This window comes from Polyodon spathula, chromosome 16 (genome assembly GCF_017654505.1).
Source record: "Polyodon spathula isolate WHYD16114869_AA chromosome 16, ASM1765450v1, whole genome shotgun sequence".
NCBI classification, from domain to species: domain Eukaryota; kingdom Metazoa; phylum Chordata; class Actinopteri; order Acipenseriformes; family Polyodontidae; genus Polyodon; species Polyodon spathula.
This window is the reverse complement of record NC_054549.1, coordinates 28,733,035-28,755,065: the sequence shown is the minus strand read 5'-3', so window position 1 is coordinate 28,755,065 and position 22,031 is coordinate 28,733,035. Positions and strand designations below refer to the sequence as shown.

At 36.8% G+C, this 22,031-nt stretch overlaps 1 protein-coding gene across 3 annotated transcripts in view; it reads right to left on the bottom strand.

The window, feature by feature from the left end:
• The window catches only part of LOC121329127 (semaphorin-3D-like), a 48,768-nt gene that overhangs the window by 19,756 nt on the left and 6,981 nt on the right, over positions 1-22,031 (bottom strand). For 2 of the 3 annotated variants that reach the window (XM_041274501.1, XM_041274503.1), the window contains exons 2-3: positions 11,172-11,247; positions 6,846-7,029 (exon numbers count right to left, since the gene is read on the bottom strand). In XM_041274501.1, the coding sequence (XP_041130435.1) occupies positions 6,846-6,975 (130 nt within the window). In that variant the 5' untranslated portion in view covers positions 6,976-7,029; positions 11,172-11,247. The remainder of the gene's footprint in view (positions 1-6,845; positions 7,030-11,171; positions 11,248-22,031) is intronic. The other variant, XM_041274502.1, reaches the window with a different exon arrangement.

Below are 22,031 nucleotides of genomic sequence, written 5' to 3'. Positions count from 1 at the left end.
AGGAAGAGGAAAAAATTCCTGACACAATACATCTATGAAACTAAGGCTGCAGTCCTCATTCAAACAATAGTAAAAACCTGGCTAGCCCAGAGAAGGTACCAGCAAGTCCGCAAGGCAGCTATCACAATTCAGTCAGGATGGAGGGGCTACACTGGTCGAAAGAAAGCAGCTGCGATAAAGGAATCAGCTGGAATACTCATTGAGTTAGAAATTGAAATTGAATTGTGTGATTTTGTCGATTAGGGTCAACAGGGGTTTTATTTGTTGTTTTTTTTTTTTTTTGTAATATATATATATATATATATATATATATATATATATATATATATATATAACAAACACAATATTTGATTAAATAAACTTGTGTTTGAAATGTTTTGAATAGTAGGTTGTCTCAGTTCAACCTCTAGATTTCTTATCATGCTTATAAAATTGCCTATACAAATATGGAATATAAAATATCACATTGGTGTGATGAGACAAATGTTCTATAATATTATTTCTGTATGGATAGATAGATAGATTAAAATTAAAATCCACTTACCAAAATGTAAAAACAAAAACAAGCCCATAGTGCACAATGTGCGTTCTTGGTCTAGAATCTCAAATGTTACAGAGCAACAAAGGAAAATGCATTATATTTTATTAAGCAGTTTTCTCTACTTTTCATTCCACACCCACTTGACAATACCACGATGCAGGAATTTGCTGTGCTGATCTCTTTTAAATGATCACTTTACGGCTGTTGTCATCACAAGGGACTTTCAAGTTCTTAATCCCTTTTGGAACTCTGTCTTGTCCAATTAGATCAGAAAAGGCAACAACACGTCGCCGATAAACACACTGACCCTTAAGGGCAGGCAGCCCTTGTGCACAAGTCTAGGACAATGAGTGTGCCCCAGAGAAGGGGTCTGCTCTGCTCAGCTAATGGCAGTGCATTCCTCAGGGCTCTGCTGTGGCTGGTCACCTGCTACAGCTTGATAGTTCTAAGTAATATATGCAACGGCACTATTGAGCTGTTCACATTCTGCTATCAGGCAGGGCTTACTATGTTAGGAAAAAAGGGCTCTAGATGGACATTTCCAAAAGGACGAGAAAGCAGCACAACACAAATGGCGTATATTTTAATGATTATCTGAAACTGCCTTTAACTCAATAAAAATCCCACTGGGGGTGATCCACGGTTCCTCATGAAAATGCAGTGGTATTAAGTTTAGGAGTTTAAGCTTTAGTATTGAGTTTCACTATTTAGATCATTGAAATAGGCCACAGGTTTGTTTGATTTCAATTAGAGGTGGAATTTATTGTCTGGACACCCTTTAAATGCTGTATACTTTGGTAGAAGAGTTGGAGTAAACCATGATACATTTATAACAGGAGCTGCCATCCACACACCATATAAAATAGTAAAAATGATTATTTATTTCACAGAAGGTGGCTTGAATAGTTTGTAATGGAATCCAGTGCCTCACTCACGGAGGCATAAACATCAGACACCGTCCCATCCCACTGGAATAAACATCAGATACTCTGGGTAAATAAACAGGGCTCCCAGTGAACCGTCACTGTGCTTTACGCAAGTGCACCGTTACACTTCATAAAGTGTTCATAAACAAAGCAGGCAGGGAAGAATATGGGAGTCTTGGAGGCTGCACGGCAGCAGCACCCTGACTATTAACCTTTTAGCAACAAAGACAAAGTTACTGAACATTAAAAGAGCAGAGAGTTTAGTAAATAAATTCTTGCCTCAGGGTAAGAAAAATGAAAAAAGATTTTGATATAGAAAAAACAAAGCAGCCACTACAGTGGGGTATTTTTATTGATAATTTAAAATAAAAAGGAAGTGTTCACTTTAGGTACTTGGGATACAGAGAGAAAGCTTGTTACCTCCTAAAAAGGTTAGTGGCACTGTTACTATGTGAAATAGTTCTGATCATTATACTAAATTGGAATATATTTCTCTGTGTTTTCTAGTAATTACCAAAGCCCTACAGTTGTACTTTGAGAAATCCTTATTACTGAGGCCATAACCTTAACAGCTCATAAAGCTCCCAGCACCCGCTCTCCTCTTACTCTTCTCTGCCTCCCTATCTCTCAGGGCTTCCAGTCTTGGCCACTCTTTTGAAGCTTCTCCTGCTTTGAGGGCACTGCATTACAACCACAGCAGCTCAGTGATTACCGGTAACTCTCTCTTTTGATGTCTGACTTGGACCCACAGCCTTTGTTTTCTGTCTCTGCGGCTGGGAGACTTTCTTTTGTTCCAGCATAAAAAGCCAAAATAATCATCCCCAACATCAACATGCTACTTTCCATTTGCAAAGATCAAGCAAAACCTCTTCATACAGCAAATGTTTCCATTTGTCTTTCAATATGTTTCCGACACTTATAAATCAACATCAGCTGAAAAATGTGCACTACAGTCACTGTGTATACCATGTATATACACTGTGGCCATCAATGACTTCTGTAAAACCCCTAGGTTTAGAAAGAAATTGTTTTGGGAAAACAGTTATCCCTTCAGGCTAATAATTGCTATTACACAGAAGTGTAAATATACTTTAACTTTGTTTACAGGAGGTGTGGTCTATACTTGTTACCAATATTTCAATTTGTTATTACTGATCCACTATTGGAACCTTTGCTAGATAATTCAATTAATACACATATTAGTGGTAAACACACCAGACCAGACTCTAAAAGCTCAATTTTTTTTTCAGAAAGCTAAAAAGTACCCAACCAAGAATAAACCACTTTAATTTAGGGTCTTGTAAGCAGGTTCCCAGTGTTTTCTGTTTGTTTTAGAATAGTCATTGATGTTTTCTTTCAGAAATGTGCTAGCTTTGACAAGCTAGCACTTTAACACCTGTTTCGGTATGTCATTTCAACTTGATACATCGTTTTTCCAAGCCATGTTTGTTCTTTATTTAACTATATATCATTCATAACTACTAAACACAGTAGTGTTGAATTCAGAAACACTGAAAGAAATGTAATAATGACAAACTTTTCCATTAAAAGTATTTTTCAATGCCTTGAAGATATTTCTCATTAAATGCATAAAGTGTATTTTAGCATTTCTAAACATTAATATTATCTGTAATATACACAGAACTTTTGATGCTGAAACTTGAGGTAAATATTTGAATAACTGAGGATGCTCCATTGTTTTTGACACCTCATAATTGGACCTTTTAGTTGTATTATTTGTAGTTGTATTGTATTTTTTTTTTATCACTGGCTGTATTCAATCACATACAGGCTGATCTACAAAATAAATATATCACACAGACTTAACCCTCTTAACGGTGTGCAGATAAATGTTACATTAATGGAGCAGTGTTTGTCAGTTTCTGACTGTGGTCGGCTGGCTGTGATTTGCTGTGCACTGTAACCTCTTGAGAGGTCTGTTGTATTAAGCCTGTGTTGATGGCTAGCGGTCTGTCCCAGTCCTATCTGAGTTAACAGCTTTGCGGCCCATTTCACTTGGCCTGCCTTTAAAACTAAAAGATTCTTCAGGAGGTCATTTGAGGGTCAGCACTCACTGACAAACTCGAAAAAGCCCTGTGAATTGTTTCATTTTTTTCCCTCTGTGGGGTAAAAAATCGCTTTAGTTTTCTGGGTTGATGTTGGGGGCCCAGAGTTATATTCTTGGTGCTCTGTAACAATTTTTATTTATTTATTTATTTATATTTTTTAAATTGTGCCTGTAGATAGATATCTCTCAATCTGACAACACTCCTGTGCGTGTCTGATGCGTGACTGTGTGGTGTGGGAGGCTTAGTTCTTCAGATGAAACCTGAACCTAAGGCCCAGGCCAGACTCCCTAAGGCCTGGTAAGGGGAATGGGCATATTCACTAGGAATACTAGTACAGCTTTATTTTTTAAGTGTTATTGATATAGGTTTATGATAAATGTGTCTTGGATTACATTTAACCCTGTATTAAAGACCACCTAAATAGAAAGACCACATGTCTATTGAAACTATGCAAAATACCTTAATAAAAAGTAACTAAGCGCATTAATTAATATGAATATATAAAATGAAAAACACTGCTAAAAAACATTTCAGTTTCCATTATCTTCAGGTAGTACAGATGCAATTATGCTTACAGTAGGTATAGAAGTTAAAAGCTTAAATGTAGGAAGATTTAAAGCCTAGTCTGTTACTGTATCCTCAGTGCTGAATACATCCAGGCATACAGTACATGTCACCCAGTCCCACAATCCTGCTTAATATCCATCTTCTAACTAGAGCTGGACTTCTTTCAGAGGTCCAACACACTGCATGTCAATTTCATCTTGGACTTTTCCACAGCACATTGTTATTTTAAAAGGTACAGGTCACACACAAATGAGGAGGTCATCGCTCAGCTTTGGTATCTAAGGGCGAGGCTACCTCTCTTGAAGCCCTGTTTTGATAACTGTGACCTTTCTGTTTAGCAAAGGGTAGTAAATCATAGTGAAAGCACAGGCAAGCATGGGAAAGCACAGAAAGGTATGATAAACAGGGTCAATTACATGACAGAAATGCATAGTATAAGCATAGAAAAAAACACATGGAGGGGGGGAATGCTAATTATTTTTCATAAGGGTTTTTAACCATTATATTTGCTTTATTCTTGAAAATGTACCCTTGCCTTTTCAATTGCTTCAAAAACAGGTCCTTCTGGGTTCAAAAGTTTGGATCTCTGCCAAAGGAAAACAAGCAATGTCTGTCATTCTTAGTATGTATCCAGTCCAACATCCTAAGTATGGTTGAGCTGTTCCCAGTTCATGCAGGTAAACTAATATATGCTCCATGACTGGTCTTGTCTACTGTATGCATTACTGGAATTGAGAAACTAATTCCGACACCTTGGTGGTGGTAGATTATATTGCGAGCCCGCCCCCTGATAAGGGTGTCACTCAAGAGAAGTACTGGCATGCCTAATCAATGCTTGCCCAGGCCTGATGGTATCTTCTGTTTTCCAAATAGGTTTTATATTACTCTGAAGTATGGTGCTATTAACTTGTTCTTTTTTCAACATATGTTTTCTGTAACAAACACTAAAACAAACATCCTTCTTTGTAAAGTACAAAAGTAGGCAACACTTAACATAATATATATATATATATATATATATATATATATATATATATATATATATATATATATATATATATATGGAAGCAACAACTTGAGATAAGTCAAACTGTTTTTGCCTGCACTGAATGTAACTACAGTTTACCTCCAATTGTTTCACTTATACAGCATGTATTGTTATTCCCCATTAAAATACTCAGATAAGCTTATACAAAGAGAATCAGTAAAATGTATCCTGCATTGAGCCATTTTCATTTTCAAGTTAAGGAAATAAATTACAAGATAATAAGGCAGTCACTATAAATTAACTTTGGCATTCCAGTCTAAGACGGTATCTATTTAAACCTCCTGTGCAAACATTAAGATGACATCAACAATGTATCATAGTCAATGAGCTATGCTGAAACATCTGCCAGAAACACGACACTATTTAGAAGCTGACCTCTGAGTTTTCAGATACAGTGGCTTTCAATCCAAAAAGACTTCACTTCAGCCCATTTCTTGTATTGACCAGGTCAAGGTCATTCACAACTCCAAAGTCTGAGCGCAGCCTTACACATCCTGAATGACCACTACCCTAACTTTCCCATGGACATGGATGAAGTAAAGCAAAGACACACATTGTCTGGCTGGCTGGTCTCTTCACTTCATTCCATTCCTTCCTACTTTAATCCTCTACAAACTAGCAGTTTAACTATATGAACATTTTGTACAATGAAGAACAACTACTATCCTTAATTAACTATCCATGAATTGAAAACAAAATCTGCACAATTGAAAGTTTAGCACAATTGAAGCATTGAAAACAACTTTAAACACTAACATTATAGAAAGTGGAATAGTAAACTACCTTTGATTACCTAAGTATTGCTTTATGTATAATCATAAATGTTTTAAGAAAAAAAAAAAAAAAAAACAATATTGTTTGTATTATGATGCCAATGTGAAATATTTTGGAAACCGGATACATTACTGAGGAACAAGTATTCACCATGTTCCATGTGAATTGCAAGATTCTTGGAAGTCAAATTCTCAATGTATATCACAAAAAAAAAATGTGGCCTGATACATTAGCAGGGCACATTCCGGGCTTCAAGGGCAAAGCCTATCGACGTCTTCTGGGGACGGCCTCTACAAGATACGCTGGATACGCTACTTAGGCACCATCCACCATACCTTGCAGTGACGTCAAGTAAATACCAATGGCACTCCAGTGTTCTGAATAAGGTATCTATAGAGAACTCTCATAGGCCCAAAATAGTGTCAAATAGTGCTTAACTACAGTGATTGCCCTGTCTTCATCTCAACCAGGTTTTGAGAAGCTTTAAATCAAAGTTGGTTTTAATGCTTGATATTCATGACACTTCTAGACTGTTCAAAATGACTTCGCAAATATAGTTTTGAAATGACTAATGAGTTAACACTTTGTGAAAAGAGCCCCCATTGTACTTTCTAATAAGAATATGACAGTCTCAACAACATTAAAAGGTCAAATGAGTTTTATAATCTTGAGAGGAGGTGGATTTATGGCATTAGTTGTTTCTAGCATAAAGATTTAATTGGCTTTACCTTGTCTTATACAGTAACTGCTTTATAATAGGCCTATTCACTGGACAATTCCCTGTAAAACTTGGTAGCAATGGACATATAACGTGGGAAATCAGTAGCTAAGAGAAGGACATCATTATAAATGACATAGTAGACCAAGTGAATGCAGTTCAATAACTCCTCAGTACTGCACAGCACATATCACAAGGTTACCTCGGTATGAGAGGCGCAGGCGCGCCGCCCCCGGAGTCCAAGCTGAGCTCCAGGAGGCCACCTGGAGAAGCTGGATAAGCAGACAGAGGAGCAGTGCCCTCCTCCTGGGCAACACAGTCAGAAATCCCATCTCGATTCCAGAGTCACGCTGCCTTACAACATCACCCTAAGGGGAACCTGCAAACTGAGAGGGTAACAATTTAAAACAACGGCCACAAATTCGTAATGAATTCCGGCTGGACGCCACAACCGAGTATCTTATGCATGTCCTCCAAGTTCTGAAGGAATTAATTTAGAATTCAGCTTTGTTAATTCATGTGGATTTAATTCCCTGATTTATTCCATGTTCCTTTGTAGCAAATTGTGTTGATCTCATTTATAAGGCATTCACTCATACCCTCTCACTCGCCCACTAGGGGATCTAGAGAAGTGCTCATTTAAGCATGAATGCGCACCTTATTTTGATCATCGATTGACACAGTCGAGCTATAGGTAATGGGTCCTAGCTTTATCTGTGGTACATTCAGCTGCAGTAGAAGTCCCACTAGGGGCATCCATGCTGTTACAAAAGTACCAACACTGACCTCAGCTCTAGATAACAACTAAAAAGTATATCCTGTGTTAAGCCTCAACAGATGTCTTTTAGTTAACATTCCACAACATTGGTTTTAATGACGTCGACAACACCTCTCAATGCATGGCACATTCAAATCAGCAGTGCTTTGGGAAGCACTTACTTAAACAGATAAGATAAAGCTGAAGGAGGCAAACTCCATTCAAACACTGTGAAGAGCCTAGGCTTCAATTACCCCTGACATATTTTCCAAGACAATTAAGTACCAACCAGCAATATTCTGTTGAAGTTCTATACGTTCTTTGCTTGTATTTTACTTTTCAGTTTGGAATATGCTGATATTTTAGCTGTTTCCTGGTTTTTAATCACTTCAAGTAGTTGAAATGTACGCCAAAGAGTTAGCTGCATTCAGACCATGTGACCTCGAGTAAAGGTGTTGTATTAGAACTTTTCAATATTCTGCAGAACCATCAGATTTCTGGACCAGAAATAAAGCAAATAAAGATATGAATGGGTAAGAAATGGATTTCAAAGCAGCGATTGGCAATCTGACTTATTGCAATTGTTTAAGACCTGAGGCTTTCTCATGTCAGGCACTTTGGGATTCCTGCACTTTAATGACCCTGTATAAATCCAGTTTGTATTGGATTGGATTATATGCAGCGTTGAAAAATCAGCTCTATTTAGAAACAATAAATAGTCTCCCGCAGCTGTTCTGTTAATGAATCATAAAGATATCCATCTGCAAGCTTCAAAAGTCCTTAACATTTGTAAGGACTGATGTTTCTAAAGCTGTTTTAATCTAAATCATTTCACATCAGGATAGTTCTTATGAGTTCCTGTATCATGTTTCTAAAGAGGTCTCGGAGACCTCAAACCATTACCATTAACATTGTACAGAGTGCAACATTTACATAACCATCTAGGAATACAGTGTTACATGCAAAAGGTTTTAGTACTGTGTATAAGAGATGTGAGCTGTTTTCCTTCATAGCCTTTCAGACAAAATGTCTTCATACAAAGGTACTAAGAAAGATCAAGGATTCATATTTACATCTACCATAGATATTGTCAAACCATGAACAGAATGCCGATTAAAAGCACAATCTTATATATGTCTACATATATGCAGACCACTGAGTCCTAACGAATCCCTAGCTTTTGGAGGAGGTCTTGGTTGAGTTCCTAAGTGTGTGCAGCCTTCCCAGATTAACCACTTAAAAAGCGATACTAGATGTCTCAGCACATTGATGTTTTTCAGACTGATTTATTGTACAAAACTTTTAAAGTCATGATAGTTTAAATCTAGCTAATCAGATCAGGTGGCAGTTTTACAGCACTCTCCCTGTAAAATTGTAAATCTTTCTCGTTTAATTCCAGGTCTCCAGACTCTTGACTGCAGTTGGCCTACAGCCTGGGTCTGAATTAATCGTGATGGTCTGATAACAGGTCCAGGTGCTGGGAGGGATCTGTGAGGCTGTTAAGTTGTGTGTCTGGCAGTAAACTTTAACAGTCTAGGGAGCAACTGTCAACATGTGGCATTTGATACTTAATCTAATCTACTGTACATCATATTAAACTAAATGGAACCAGGAATTAATCAGAAGGGGAATGCAAGACCGGAAAAAAGTTGTCTATTTATCTTTAATGTCTGTCTAGTTAACACATTTCAGACTGAATAAACAATCTGAATAAAAAGACTACCTCCTAGTGACAAGGAAGCAGTCCCAGTGTAAGGAAGGGAGCCAATGAGATACGAGCAGGAGCAGCACAGAAACACTTTAGAATTCCATAACATCATAGAGATAGTGTAACAAAAATATTGAGAGTGTAGTTCTGCATCATAAGCACTACACCAGCTGAATATCATGCTGAATAGATAGATAGATAGATAGATAGATAGATAGATAGATAGATAGATAGATAGATAGATAGATAGATAGATAGAGAGAGAGATATTGTATACAATACAGAATGCATTAGCTGCTTGCTACGACTTAATCTAACCAGAGTGAGTCAAGAGTAAACAAGCCTGTGGATTTTGCATCTGTTTTTCATTCCCTAGTCAGTGGTAATGCCAACATTGAAAAACAACAGCTGTTTAACGGCTGAACTAGTGGCTAACGAAGTGTCCATCATAGATCATACATTTTTTAAGCACTTAAAAAATAAAGTAAAAAATCACTTCACTAAACATTCCAAAAGTAAACAGGGTGCTTTAACTATGCATCTTGCACAGTCCTAGAATTTGTAAGCAGTGGGTCTTGGCTCAACAGTTGGAATGCTCCATTGCTTTAAGAGTTCAAAAGAAGAACTAAGTCCCCCCAGGGGGGTGGGGGGGGGGGGGTGGGTGGGGTGTTTATTTTCTCTAAACTTTTTAAAGACGGAAAAGGGCCCAAATGCAGTATAGCACTGCTCTGAAGTAATGAATAGCATCCATGATAGCAAAACAAGTAACAGCTGTCTGTTGCTCCAGGTTTTCAATTACAGGATTAATAGGAGGGCACCACATCACCTTAATGCCCTACTGCGCCCTGCATCAACATGCAGTAACCCTGCTGTAATTTATACACTAAGCCCTTTTTGGCACAGTCTCAGTTTTCTGTCCCTGCTGCTAATGAGACAGTGTAGAGGATAACATATGGATTCAGAGATCTCACAGCTCGAATTTGTCAAACTTTATCAGGCCATTAATCGTCCGTTTCAAACAAACAATAAACCTTAGCTTGGTTACACAACAAATCCTTTTTTTAATTGACGGAGATTCCTTCACTTTATTTGACTGTTTTCTAGCTCATTACAATGTGGGGTGACTGTGACATTAAACTGTAAAGGAAAGCACTTCCAAAGATATTTACACTAAAGTGTTGGCCTTCATTAGGTAAAAGGTCCCCAGCCCTGTGCTGTGGTTGTGACGGTTCTTTATTCTAGATATATAACTGGTGTTCAGCAAGCTCTCTAGGGTTTTATTTTCCAAAGGGAATAGTTTTTTAAACAATCAACAGTGACCATATTAAACCATATTATGGTTTTAATAAAAATGAAGACTGTACTCAGGAACATAAAAAGTGCTGTTGTTTTTTGTTTTTTTTTTTTACAATTGCGTCACATGTTCTATGCATGGTATGACATTTTTAAACAAGATGTACTGAAATGCTGACAAATCCTTTACGACTGTTTTTCATGTATTATTTATACTTATCTTAATGGAATGCTCGTTAAAACTTTTTTTCTTTTTAGAAAAAGCATTTCCGCAATACAAATGCAATTGCTCGGTAGCTGAATGAAATCTCTAAGCATTGTTAAACAACAGTGGAAAAAGAAGACAAGCTGGATTAATACAATAGAACAAACTATTTTTTACTGTGTACTGTTTTAATAATTAGGTTGATGTGTGTTTAATCATTCTGCTTTTGTTGCATAGAATTTTAACATTGTTAATTGCATATTATCAGCTATTCAAAAACAAGTTTGGGTTCAACTCGCTCTATTTTATTGCAGTTTGCTATTTATAAATGTAGTTGATGCTGGTTTAGGAATCCCAAATTGAGGTCATTAAATAGTTTAATATCTAGGTAAACTGTTTCATTTACTGCCAGAACATGATCCTATAGTTTTTATATACTTCAGAAGGTTGAAATTTTACAATCCCATAAAAAAAAATCAGATCTCCAGGTGAAACACATCCATATAAAAGCCTTATTTGTGGAATAGAAGGGGACACACTGCTTCAGGCAGCAGAAGGAGCATACCTTTTGGTTTCAGTGGCCAGCTGGATTCAATGGCAAAGGAAGAAACTATATCTACAGTTGTAGTCGAAATTCTCTCCTAAAACAGAAAATGAAAAAGTACATTTTAAGTAGTCGTTATCTGAAACCTTCAAGTATTTCTTAACAGATGTTTTCCCTTTTCTTGATTACTGTAATCAGAAGAAAAAGTGAACAAAACACGTTTCTAAATCCTCTGGAAATACAATACTTTCACCAACGACCATTTTTAAGTACAGATCTGAAGGTATATAAGCAGCCTTTCAAACCGCCCAGACCCATGCACATTAGACACAAGGAAAGTAAGCTGAAATACTGTTTTTGAAATCTATGGCAGCTTGGTTGTTGGTTGTTGTTATTTCTTCTGCACAGCAAAATAAATATCCCACACCACATTAGTCCTGCTGGTTCAATTAAATTCACTTTAACATATTCCCAGTGTTTAGCCCTCTGAGAAATAACTTTTTATTTTGTTTTGTTTTATTACATCCCCAAAGTTAGTTTTAATTATGTTATGCATAACTCATAACATTTTAACCATACAAACCATATAAACCATTAACCATATAAAACTGGTAACTTCAAGAGTATTTAAAAATAAAATACTTTTTGCAACCAGCTATTAGTGCCAATCCCACTAGTTTTAATCAATTCATTTTTAATTGATTAATCAAGTTAGAGTTAAATTAAATTGAATAAAGTAACACATATGATAAAGCTGTTTCATTAAAACACCTTGAAATAGTTTGGAAGTAAATATGAATGTACAGGAATGCTGTCTTTGTCCCGGCAAAGGAAACATCCAGATTAAAATGCCTTCTAACAGTAATTGCTTTGGTAACATTTTCTTTAAACTGAATCCAATGTAGCATTCATAATGCTTTCAGAAAGGTTACATACTATTGTATAACACTGTGCATAATCCTTCAAAATCACTTTGAAAATCACACACAACATTCACACAAGTATCAATAACATACAATCCACACATTAGTTACTCCACTGCTGCAAAAAATGACATTACTTAATTATAGGCAAGGCGTTGATGACTACAAATCACAAACTCGAAATGCTGAATTTCCAATTCCAGCACTTTGGTTTGTAATAAATGTTATGACAACATGTCATAAAAATTCATATGCATGTTATGTCTGTTTTCAAAGAGATTATGAAGGATTGCGTACATTGTTTTACATTGTTCCGCTGTTTTTATGAAGGTGTCACGAGTGTCCGTTTCAAATAAAGCATTATCATTTTCTCACAGCTGGTAAAGAGATCCCTCTTCAGAATTACTCTACTAGCACAGCAAAGACAATAAATTCAAATCTTTCCACATTCACCTTGAACAAGAGTCCTTTTCCTTCTCTGCAGATAGATATATATTGCATGTTTCCTCCTCTAACTAGGATAAGCATAAGGATTTAAGTCCCCTGTGCTGATAAATCATCAATTCTGGATAAAGACTCTTGCCAAATAAGTAAATAAATAATACCAAATAATCTCCCTGAATTAATATATTGCATGCTCCCAGCCAGAAATGTAACACCCTTGTTATATTTCTTCTTCTATGTACATCATACTATAAATTAATTATATATAAAATTGGATTGTATTCATGAAGCTTTAGTGTATGAGGCCTTGTCGTATACAGAGGGGTGTGTACAGCTACAAGTTTTGCAGGATTCAGACATCATTAAAAAAAAAAAAAAAAAAAAAACTAGATGAACATCATTTATATTTTACTTTTATAATTTAGATTATTTATCATGTAATCAAAGAAACTACTAAATTATATCGCAAAAGTCTACCAGAAGCCTTAACACAATACAATATTTGATGTTTCGAAGTGTCACATTTTTACATTTTTATCAGTTTTTCGTTAAGTACGTGGAAAACTACTAAGCGGTACGTAACATTATTCAGAAGGTTTCAATCGGCTTCATGGAGCAAAATGTGTTCATTTTTTTGAGTGATTCAAAACTTTTGGCCATAACTGTATGTAACCTTCCCATGCTACTATAAAGCTGAAAGAGTACACTCAATCCTGAAAATTCATTTAATGATTGTTATTCAACCTGTTACAGCAAAAACCAAAACAGGCCACTCTCTCAACTGAAGGATGGCAGGTATGAAAAAAAAAAAGTATTTAACAAAAAGAGTGAGGTTGCCCAGAGATGAAATTACCTCATTCCTACCCAAAGAGAGTGTTGTGTTTTGGTCAGGGGGTTCAACAGATTTGCAGTATGTGGAGAGGCTTGCTGCTGTAATCACTACCCACTTTGAAGAAACTCAGGGATTAACAAGAGCCTACAGTCAGCAGTGCTCTCAATCTATCCTTCTATCATGACTCATGAGCACAAAAACATTAAAACATGCCACAGAGAAGTACTGTTTGAGCTATTGGGATTGAAGCCAGCCTAATCATTTACTTATAGGTCTTGAATGTGGAACACTGTTTTAAATACAAGCCCACGTCATATATTCTTTAGAGGTGAATCAAAACTAATTTGAGAAGACAGTAGCTATGAATAGCCTTTTTCCTAGGATGATCAAACCGACCCCAGACTGCCAATTTTGGCTCCTGAAAAGAAATCTCTAGGCTCCTGACAGTGCTTTGGCTGTGTACTAAACATTGGCACCAGCACACCTTGGCAACTAAGAGAAGATGCCAGGGTCTGTACAGTAAGCCTGCTGCTCAACTCACAGTGCCCTATTGGTCCTATTGATCGAAGCTGAATGAAATTAATTGACAGTCTTTTCAAGAACTCTACAAGTTGACTGCAAGTGAATACTAACTAGGCATCTGTTGAAGATTTTGTCACGTAACTGGGTTGGTAAATAGCGATTTAAAGAATGGTGTCTGAGAGACAGCTTGCCTTTAAAAAAGATCCTTTCCCGAGCTGAATCTATCCCTTGTTCTGCTTCACAGCCAGAGGAGGAGGGTTGGTGTTGAAACACACCAGGAGGTACCAGTAGATTACGTCTCTCAGTAATGATCAGTTGTCCTCTCTGTTCTCTTAAAGAATTCTCATTTTGTATGACTAATAGCCAGTCACAGCAGGCAGTGCAATATAAGAAAAACTGAAGCTAAATTCCTTATCTGAGTACTGTTTTAGGGACTTCTATATACATCATACTGTAAATATATTATATATAAAATCGGATTGTATTCATGAAGCTTTAGTGCATGAGGCCTCAACAGAGGGGTGTCTACAGCTATGGCCACAAGTTTTGTATCACCTAGAATTTTAGGATTGAGGCATCATAAAAATAAATAAATAAATAAATTTAAAAAAAAATGAAATGAACATAATTTAGATATTTTATTTTTATAATTTAGGATTATTTATCATGTAATCAAATAAACTGGTGTCGGAAAAGTCTAACAGAAGCCTTAATACAGTACAATATTTCATGTTAGATTTCGAAATGTCACATTTTTTAATTTGTCAGTTTTTTGTTAAGTATATGGAAAACTACAAAGCAATATGTAACATTATTCAACAGGTTTCATTCGGCTTTATGAAGCAAAATTAGTTCACTCTTTGTGATAATACTGTGCTTGTATGGATTCTAAGCCATATCATTCCATTATACAAAATGCTAGTTTACACAAAATGGTGCATCTATGTATGAAAGAAAAAAACATTACAAACAAGTTTACAAACATTTATTTCTAAAAAGTGGCACCAAAATCTTTAAAGGTGTAAAAGGTGATCCAAACAAATAGCCAAATGAATAAGTGATGATCAGGAAATGAGGTAATCAAACAATTTATCTGTAACAGTATTCTAATAAAGAGGAAGCCAGGAAGGCTTGTTTTTTTAGACGGTTGGCCATGGTTTTTCTTGTAATTAAATGCACCTATTCTGCCTGTGTGAATCCTGCTGACTGCAGTCAGCTACCTATTCCCAAAGTCAAACCATCTTGAATATGGCTGTTTTTAGCTTCTGGCTGTGATGTATGACTATTCACTGCAGAATTCTTTATACTGAAGAAATTGGGTATGAGGTGAACTTTCTAAAGGATCTCAAACGTCAAAATATCATTCTCTATATATTAGTATACCAAAACCCATACCTCTATCAGATTGAGGCCAATTATACAGTGATTAGGCACGTTTTCCATGTAATGCATATTGTAAATATACTGAACCCTGGATGTTTTGTTTGTTTTGTCATCATATTATTGTAGACAAATGAGAAATCCAGCACAGGGATTTAATTAAGGAGTCTATAAGTTTCTAATTAGCTAGAATTTAAGCGTTGTTTTTTTTTTTTTTTTTCCCTTTCAGAAAAATAGTGTTAATAACATGAATCTAGCATCTTAACTTTCATGTGGCACAAATAAAATAATTAAAATACATGCAATTCCAAGTCCAAACATGAGTAACTAATCGCAAATTGCCAACACAGGGCTGACTGAAAAAAAAAGAAGAAAACATTGTGAAAACACACAAGTGTGGCACAGTGTTTCTAACCAATGTCAGACAGGGAGTCTGAAAGTATAAACAAACTTCCTAAGTGATAACATCTTCACCTGAAATGTTTCAGCCTCACTTGGAAAATGTGACGTGCCAGTAAGGGCATTAGTGTTCTAATTCTAACTGTGCAACAATGAGAACATGATGGACTTCTACAGAACCTGTACTCCTCACAGTTCAATGCACTTCTAGCTGGCCAGCATGCAATTTACCTCTTAGGCATTTTTTCTTGTATCTAGTTAACATTCCTACTTTGAAGTCCAAAAACCCTCTTTAGTTAAAAATGCACTGGTATGGGAGGTAGGGGGTTTTCTTATGTTTGGTTTTACACCCACATATGACATCCATTCTGACCTCTTCAACATGAATGCTCTCAGGATTTCAACATGAATGCTCTCAGGATTTCAACATGAATGATCTCAGGATTTTCGGTTCTGTTTTTTTTTTTTTCTGTTTTCTCCTCCAAGAAGAAAACAACATGTATTACCAACAGCACCCACCCAGTTTCAGATATAAGGGCTAATTTGAAGAAGGTTCCCCAATGCCAGATGCCAGATATCCAAGTAAATACAGAGGCTGACACTTCTGTTACAAGCACCGTTGAATCATTGTACAAAGAAGCTGGCTGCTAAGAAGCTATGTTCAGTACACTAGGATGTCTTTAATTGCAGCCGTGTTACAATGAAAGAGATCAATAGCATTAAAGTCCTCCACAAAAACAGTAAAAGCTCTGAGAACTCAAATATATGGCCTCTTCCCTTCTTGTCCCTTATAAAAGTATACAATAGTATTTTACCGCGCTCCCCATTGTTTTATAACACTTTCACAATGGCTTCACAATGATTTTCTTGGCTTCATCAAGCTTTTCCCCATGCAAAGTTATGGATTACCATGCTTTTCTTAAACTGTTACCATGCTAAAACCACAGAAAAGCTTTTGAAAGGAATTTGCAAAAACAAGATGTCCCCCCCGGGTATATTTCCAGGGTATTCAAGTGACCTTTTGACCTCGATTTTAATAAATATTAAATATGCCTGAAAATGGAAAGAAACTGCAAACAGTTTCATGTATATGACATGGTGTTAAATCTATTGAAACATTCTTTAAATACCTCAGGAGTTAAAGCTTTTGTGGATAGAAATCTATAGTTCCTCCTTATAGTGCTACTGTAGCTGCCCTTGGGCTACCATTTCCCAGTATTGCCATTTTCAGTGTAAATGCATTTAAGTGACTATAATGTGGTTAGGATCTACATGGCAACAAAAAGCTTTCTCAGGCATTTGTAATAATATGGGTTTGTGCAGTATTTCAGTGTAAGTCATTATGAGAGTTCATAAGGAGGCTGTGTCGTCCAGTGGTTAGGGCTTGTAACCAGGAGGTCCCCGGTTCAACTCCCAGCTCACTCATTGTGTGACCCTGAACAAGTCACTTAACTTCCTTGTGCTCCAGCTTTCTGGTGAGACGTTGTTGTCGTAACTCTGCAGCTGATGCATAGTTCACACACCCTAGAGTCTGTAAGTTGCCTTGGATAAATGTGTCTGCTAAATAAACAAATAACTAAAAATCACTTTACTGTTGTTTTTTTGTTTTGTTTTTGTTTTCCCAGCTAACACTTTGGCAACATAACAGCATAACTGCATTGTCAGCTGACCTAGTTAAATACAGGACCATTCATATGACCACAGTTAACTCACAACAATGACTTGCGATATCTCTACAAAACACCCAGCTAATGTGCTTCCTTGCTGTTATCCAGCAGTGCCCAGCTCTGTTTTGCGTAGATTGGTTTCTATGAACAGAAGATTAAAAAGTGCTGTGTCTGGTGCCATCTGGACACCAACTTATCTGTTGCTTATATAGATTGAACTACAAACAGTTTAAACAAACTCAAGCCCTCTTTAAATGTATAAAGAACAAGTTCGCTGTTCTCCCACATGCCTGATGAGCTGGAAATAAAGGGCCATATACCAATATATGCAAAATGTATTCTAGAAACATATAAATACATAACAATAATAATAATAATAATAATAATAATAATAATAATAATAATAATAATAATAATATTGTGCATTAGACATCATGTTAACTCAAGTTTTAATTAGATAAGTTAGTCTCTCTATAGCCAGCAAAAGATAATATTCTGTACCAGTTTAACCACTGTAGGTTCAATAGCACGATAAGCAGAGTAGTGAAAATGGGACTTTGAAACCATCTTATTGACTACACTTTTAATTGTGCTTATATTTAACAGCCTTTATCCAACAGGCTCAACTATTGCCACTAACCTGCCCATCAGCACTGCAGAAGAAGATAGGATTATCAGACCAGTGGGGATTACTAACTGTTGTGTCAACATTAGACTACAGCGCAGAGTGACATTCCACTTCATTTAATGGGTGTCCTGTGGGCGAGATATATGATGGAGGACCTGTTTGCTGAGCAAATGTAAAATAAATCTTTGGATTTTGTATTAAAAAAAAAAACACACACACTTACTGCTTTCCTGCAAGGGAACATTCACAGGAATATTCCAGAGATAGGTATCTGATATACTAGCAATGTGTCTTCCTGTGTGATCTGTATATCTTGTTTACACATTTGAACTGTCTATTGTAAGGATGCTGTCCTTTAGTGCATTCCACACTTTCCCCAATCTCACCCATGGTAGCAGCCCTTTCTTTCAGCTATTGCGTTTCATCACACTGGAGCACGTTCACTACAGGCATTAGGAAAATCACTCCTTATTAGATCCTATCTATTTAGTATTGCTTTAAACTTGTACTCTGCCTAATTTTGTATCTGTTGGTGCCACAAGGTTACACATTTAGGACCTAACCATAATAAAAAAGGCTTTATGGGGCTCCTGCGTGGCGTATACGGTAAAGGCACTCTGTGCCCTATAGCCTGGGAATCGCCTGTTCAAGTCCAGGCTATTCCATTGTTGACTGTGGACAGGAGTTCCCAGCAGACGGCGCACAATTGGCCGAGCGCCACCCGGGGGGGGTGTCGGCTAGGGTGTCCTCGGCTCACTGTGCACTAGCAACCTCTATAGTCTGGCCAGGCGCCTGCGGGCTTGCCTGTAAGCTGCCCAGAGCTGTACTGTCCTCCGACGCTGTAGCTCTGAGGTGCATGGTGAGTCTGCAGATTGAAAAGAAGCGGTCGGCTGACGGCACACGTTTCGGAGGACAGCTTGCGCTCGTCTTCGCCATTCATGAGTCAGCGCGGGGGTGGTAGCGGAGAGCTGAGCTTAAATAATACGTGGATATTCTAAATTGGGAGAAAATAATAAAAAATAATTGCTGACCTCTAAATTAAAAAAGATAAAAAGGCCTTACCTTTGTTTCCTGAATTACCTAGTGTGTCTATTTCAACTTTTGAAATACTTTTTAAAAAAACATTTTTTGTAATCCTTTTGGAATTGTTTTAGTTTTGGTTCATACTGGTGCAAATTGTACGTCACTTCAATTATCTGTCTACATGAATTGAAAAATTAAACTACAAAAGGTGTTGCTGTTGTTCGTTGCTGCTTCAGAGCACCTGTATTTTTTCAGCAAAATATTTGTTAGACGGTATATACCTAAATAAATACAAACTTCCTTATTACAGTAAATCTGAGAATTGTAGTCATGGATGCAGAGCTATCCACTGGTGTAACCATGCAGACTAAAGCCTCTGTCTGCTTGGAAAGCACAGCCAATTTACCAGTGCAATGAGACAGAGGCAGGTCCTGGAATGAATATCTCACAGACATTATGGGCATATATATCTCTGTGTCTGTCAAAGGTAAAACCCAGGTATGGCCACAATGTTTTATATTAAAATTCCAAGTGCCTCAGTGACCTTTTGCCTTCCTCCACACCCAAATATATATATATATATATATATATATATATATATATATATATATATATATGCACACATACACATACACCGTTATTATAAGACTCTTCACATTATGTCACATAACATGGTCTCTCTAATAGACTAAAACCTTGAACGACCAACACGTTTTCACAATTCCACTGTACCCATAGAAAGACCTAATTAGAAAACAAGGTATTTTCCTGAAATTAGGTGAAAACATTTCCTGACAGGTCTCCAAAGTTTAAGCCCCCTATAAGTATGTGCCCAAGGGAAGATTAATTAGTCTGACATTTGCTCAAATTGCGGGGTATCAGTGCACAGTCTAGTCCGCATTTCCAGTTAATTAGGGAGTGTAGTTGGGGAATGTTTTAAAGTGGAATACGAAAGTACTGGACAGCTGCAGTATTCACAACAAAGATTTTTTAAATTGTTATTTTTAGAACCCGAGAATTGAATTTATTTTACAAGAATTGAGTCTGTGTCAACCATGTATGAGTCATTGGCAGATTACAGTGCAGCAACGCTACTAGGATACACACTGGTAAACCCTTGCAGTACCATCACTGTGCCATATCAATGCCAGCGCACTACCATATCATAAACACTGCAACATTTCTTCAAAATCCAATATATTTCTGTTACTGATATATACAGTGTTCCCCCTTTATAATGCTATAGTCAGGAGCCATAGATAAGAGACCGTGCTGTTTGTGTTCTGTCTTATAACAAGAATACTGGTGTTAATTTAATGGCATTTTGGGGCAAATGGGAGCCATGAACATAGCGCTATAGAACCTGTTTCACAGTATAAAGGGCTGTCTCATAAAGGGGGAGCACTGTATATTTCTACTGTATCTCAATAGTATTTTCCTATGCAAGGGTCCTCTGAGGGCATCACTATACCATCTTGGTTTACCTTTGCATAATGAGTACATTATCAGTATTTCCATGTATTGGATTAGGAATTCCTTTCCGTTTCCATGAAGGGTTACAGGATTGTTCTAACAGGTGCACATGTGCAGCTGCTTAATCCCCATTAATTAAATCAATCTTCCTGGCTGTCCGAGTGATTCTGATACCCTTAATGGCGAATTTCACTCACTTAAATGCTGTTAATGTAATTCAGTAGCAATTAACAGAAGGGATGTTCTCTACTGGGGAGTTCCCATAACAACTGCTTATACTCCCTGATTTTGGAAGTCAGTACAAAAAAGTCTCAGATTTACCATGACAGTGAATTCATCCACTTATTTAACATGGTGTTCTTACACTGCATGTCTTTGCTACACTTTACGATCTTAGACACTACAGTATTGGTATTCTCCCCTGACACAAGAATATACAAGAATACTTAGGAGCTTAAATGTTTCCTGTTATCATGGCTTACAAGATCCATTAGCTTACACAAGGTTGAGCGATGGGTGTAACCCAAAACAGAGACTCTCTGACAAGCTTAGAGTTTAGATAAGGGAATGTTAGAAATGATCAGGAGGGGAGACGTGGTATTACAGTAATTTCACTCCCCGTCTCTTTGTGAAGAGTGTTTCCATTTTTTCTTCCAAATGACATATTGATAGAGACTTATATATTTGCAAGGGAACCTAGTATGACATTCATGAAGATTAAGTCAAGACGTTCTCTTAACAGAGTAGGAGTGAAAACGTGAAATAACTTTGCAGTAATCCTCTATCCATGATTATGTTTCAAAACAAATGATGCGAGAAAGATGTAAAAGTCAGAGGGTGTTCAATGACTCAACCCTTGGACACATCTGGATAGTCCAGAGCAATGTTATATATTTGTGTCCATGCTAATAAAGTTCCTGGTGGTAATAAGGACTGCTCAGTTCATTCATTAATGCTCCTGCTGATCTGTTATAAAATGTTACTTTACTGAAAATGTCATGCTTGCATTTTGTTCTGTCGTAAAATGTAATAGTTTGAAATTAAATTATTATTACTTGAGCCTTTTACTTTAATTTTAGCATCCATTGAATATTTTACTAGAAAATGTGAATAAAAAGAATTAGAAACTAAAACTGTTTTATAAAAAAAAAAATGTAAACAGGACCTTTCCTGCATGTTGGACCTCTAAAAATGTTTTATTTTTGTTGATGGACGTTAATGACTTTGTTGACCACTTTGGTTGCTGTGTTTCCTAGACACAAGACCACACTTGACAATAAATCTAGTTTTGGATAGGGTCTGAATCATGCCTCTTCTGTCTGAGGGGGGAATAAGGAGTGACCACCTGCCTTTACTTCCTTTGTACCTTCTGGTAAATGATAGCTCCCCACCTAGTGCAAGTTTAGCGATTCTTCATAGCCAGCATCAGAACAGTCAATCTGGTGCTCTAATGAGTAGCATTTGTCAGCAGCCTCAAATCAGTCAAAACAATGACAGCAGCAGCCACAGTGAAGTGCTCATTAGTACACATTCATGTTGTACTTGAAGATGAAGATATTCACCTGTTCTCAATAGTTCAATGGTTTATAC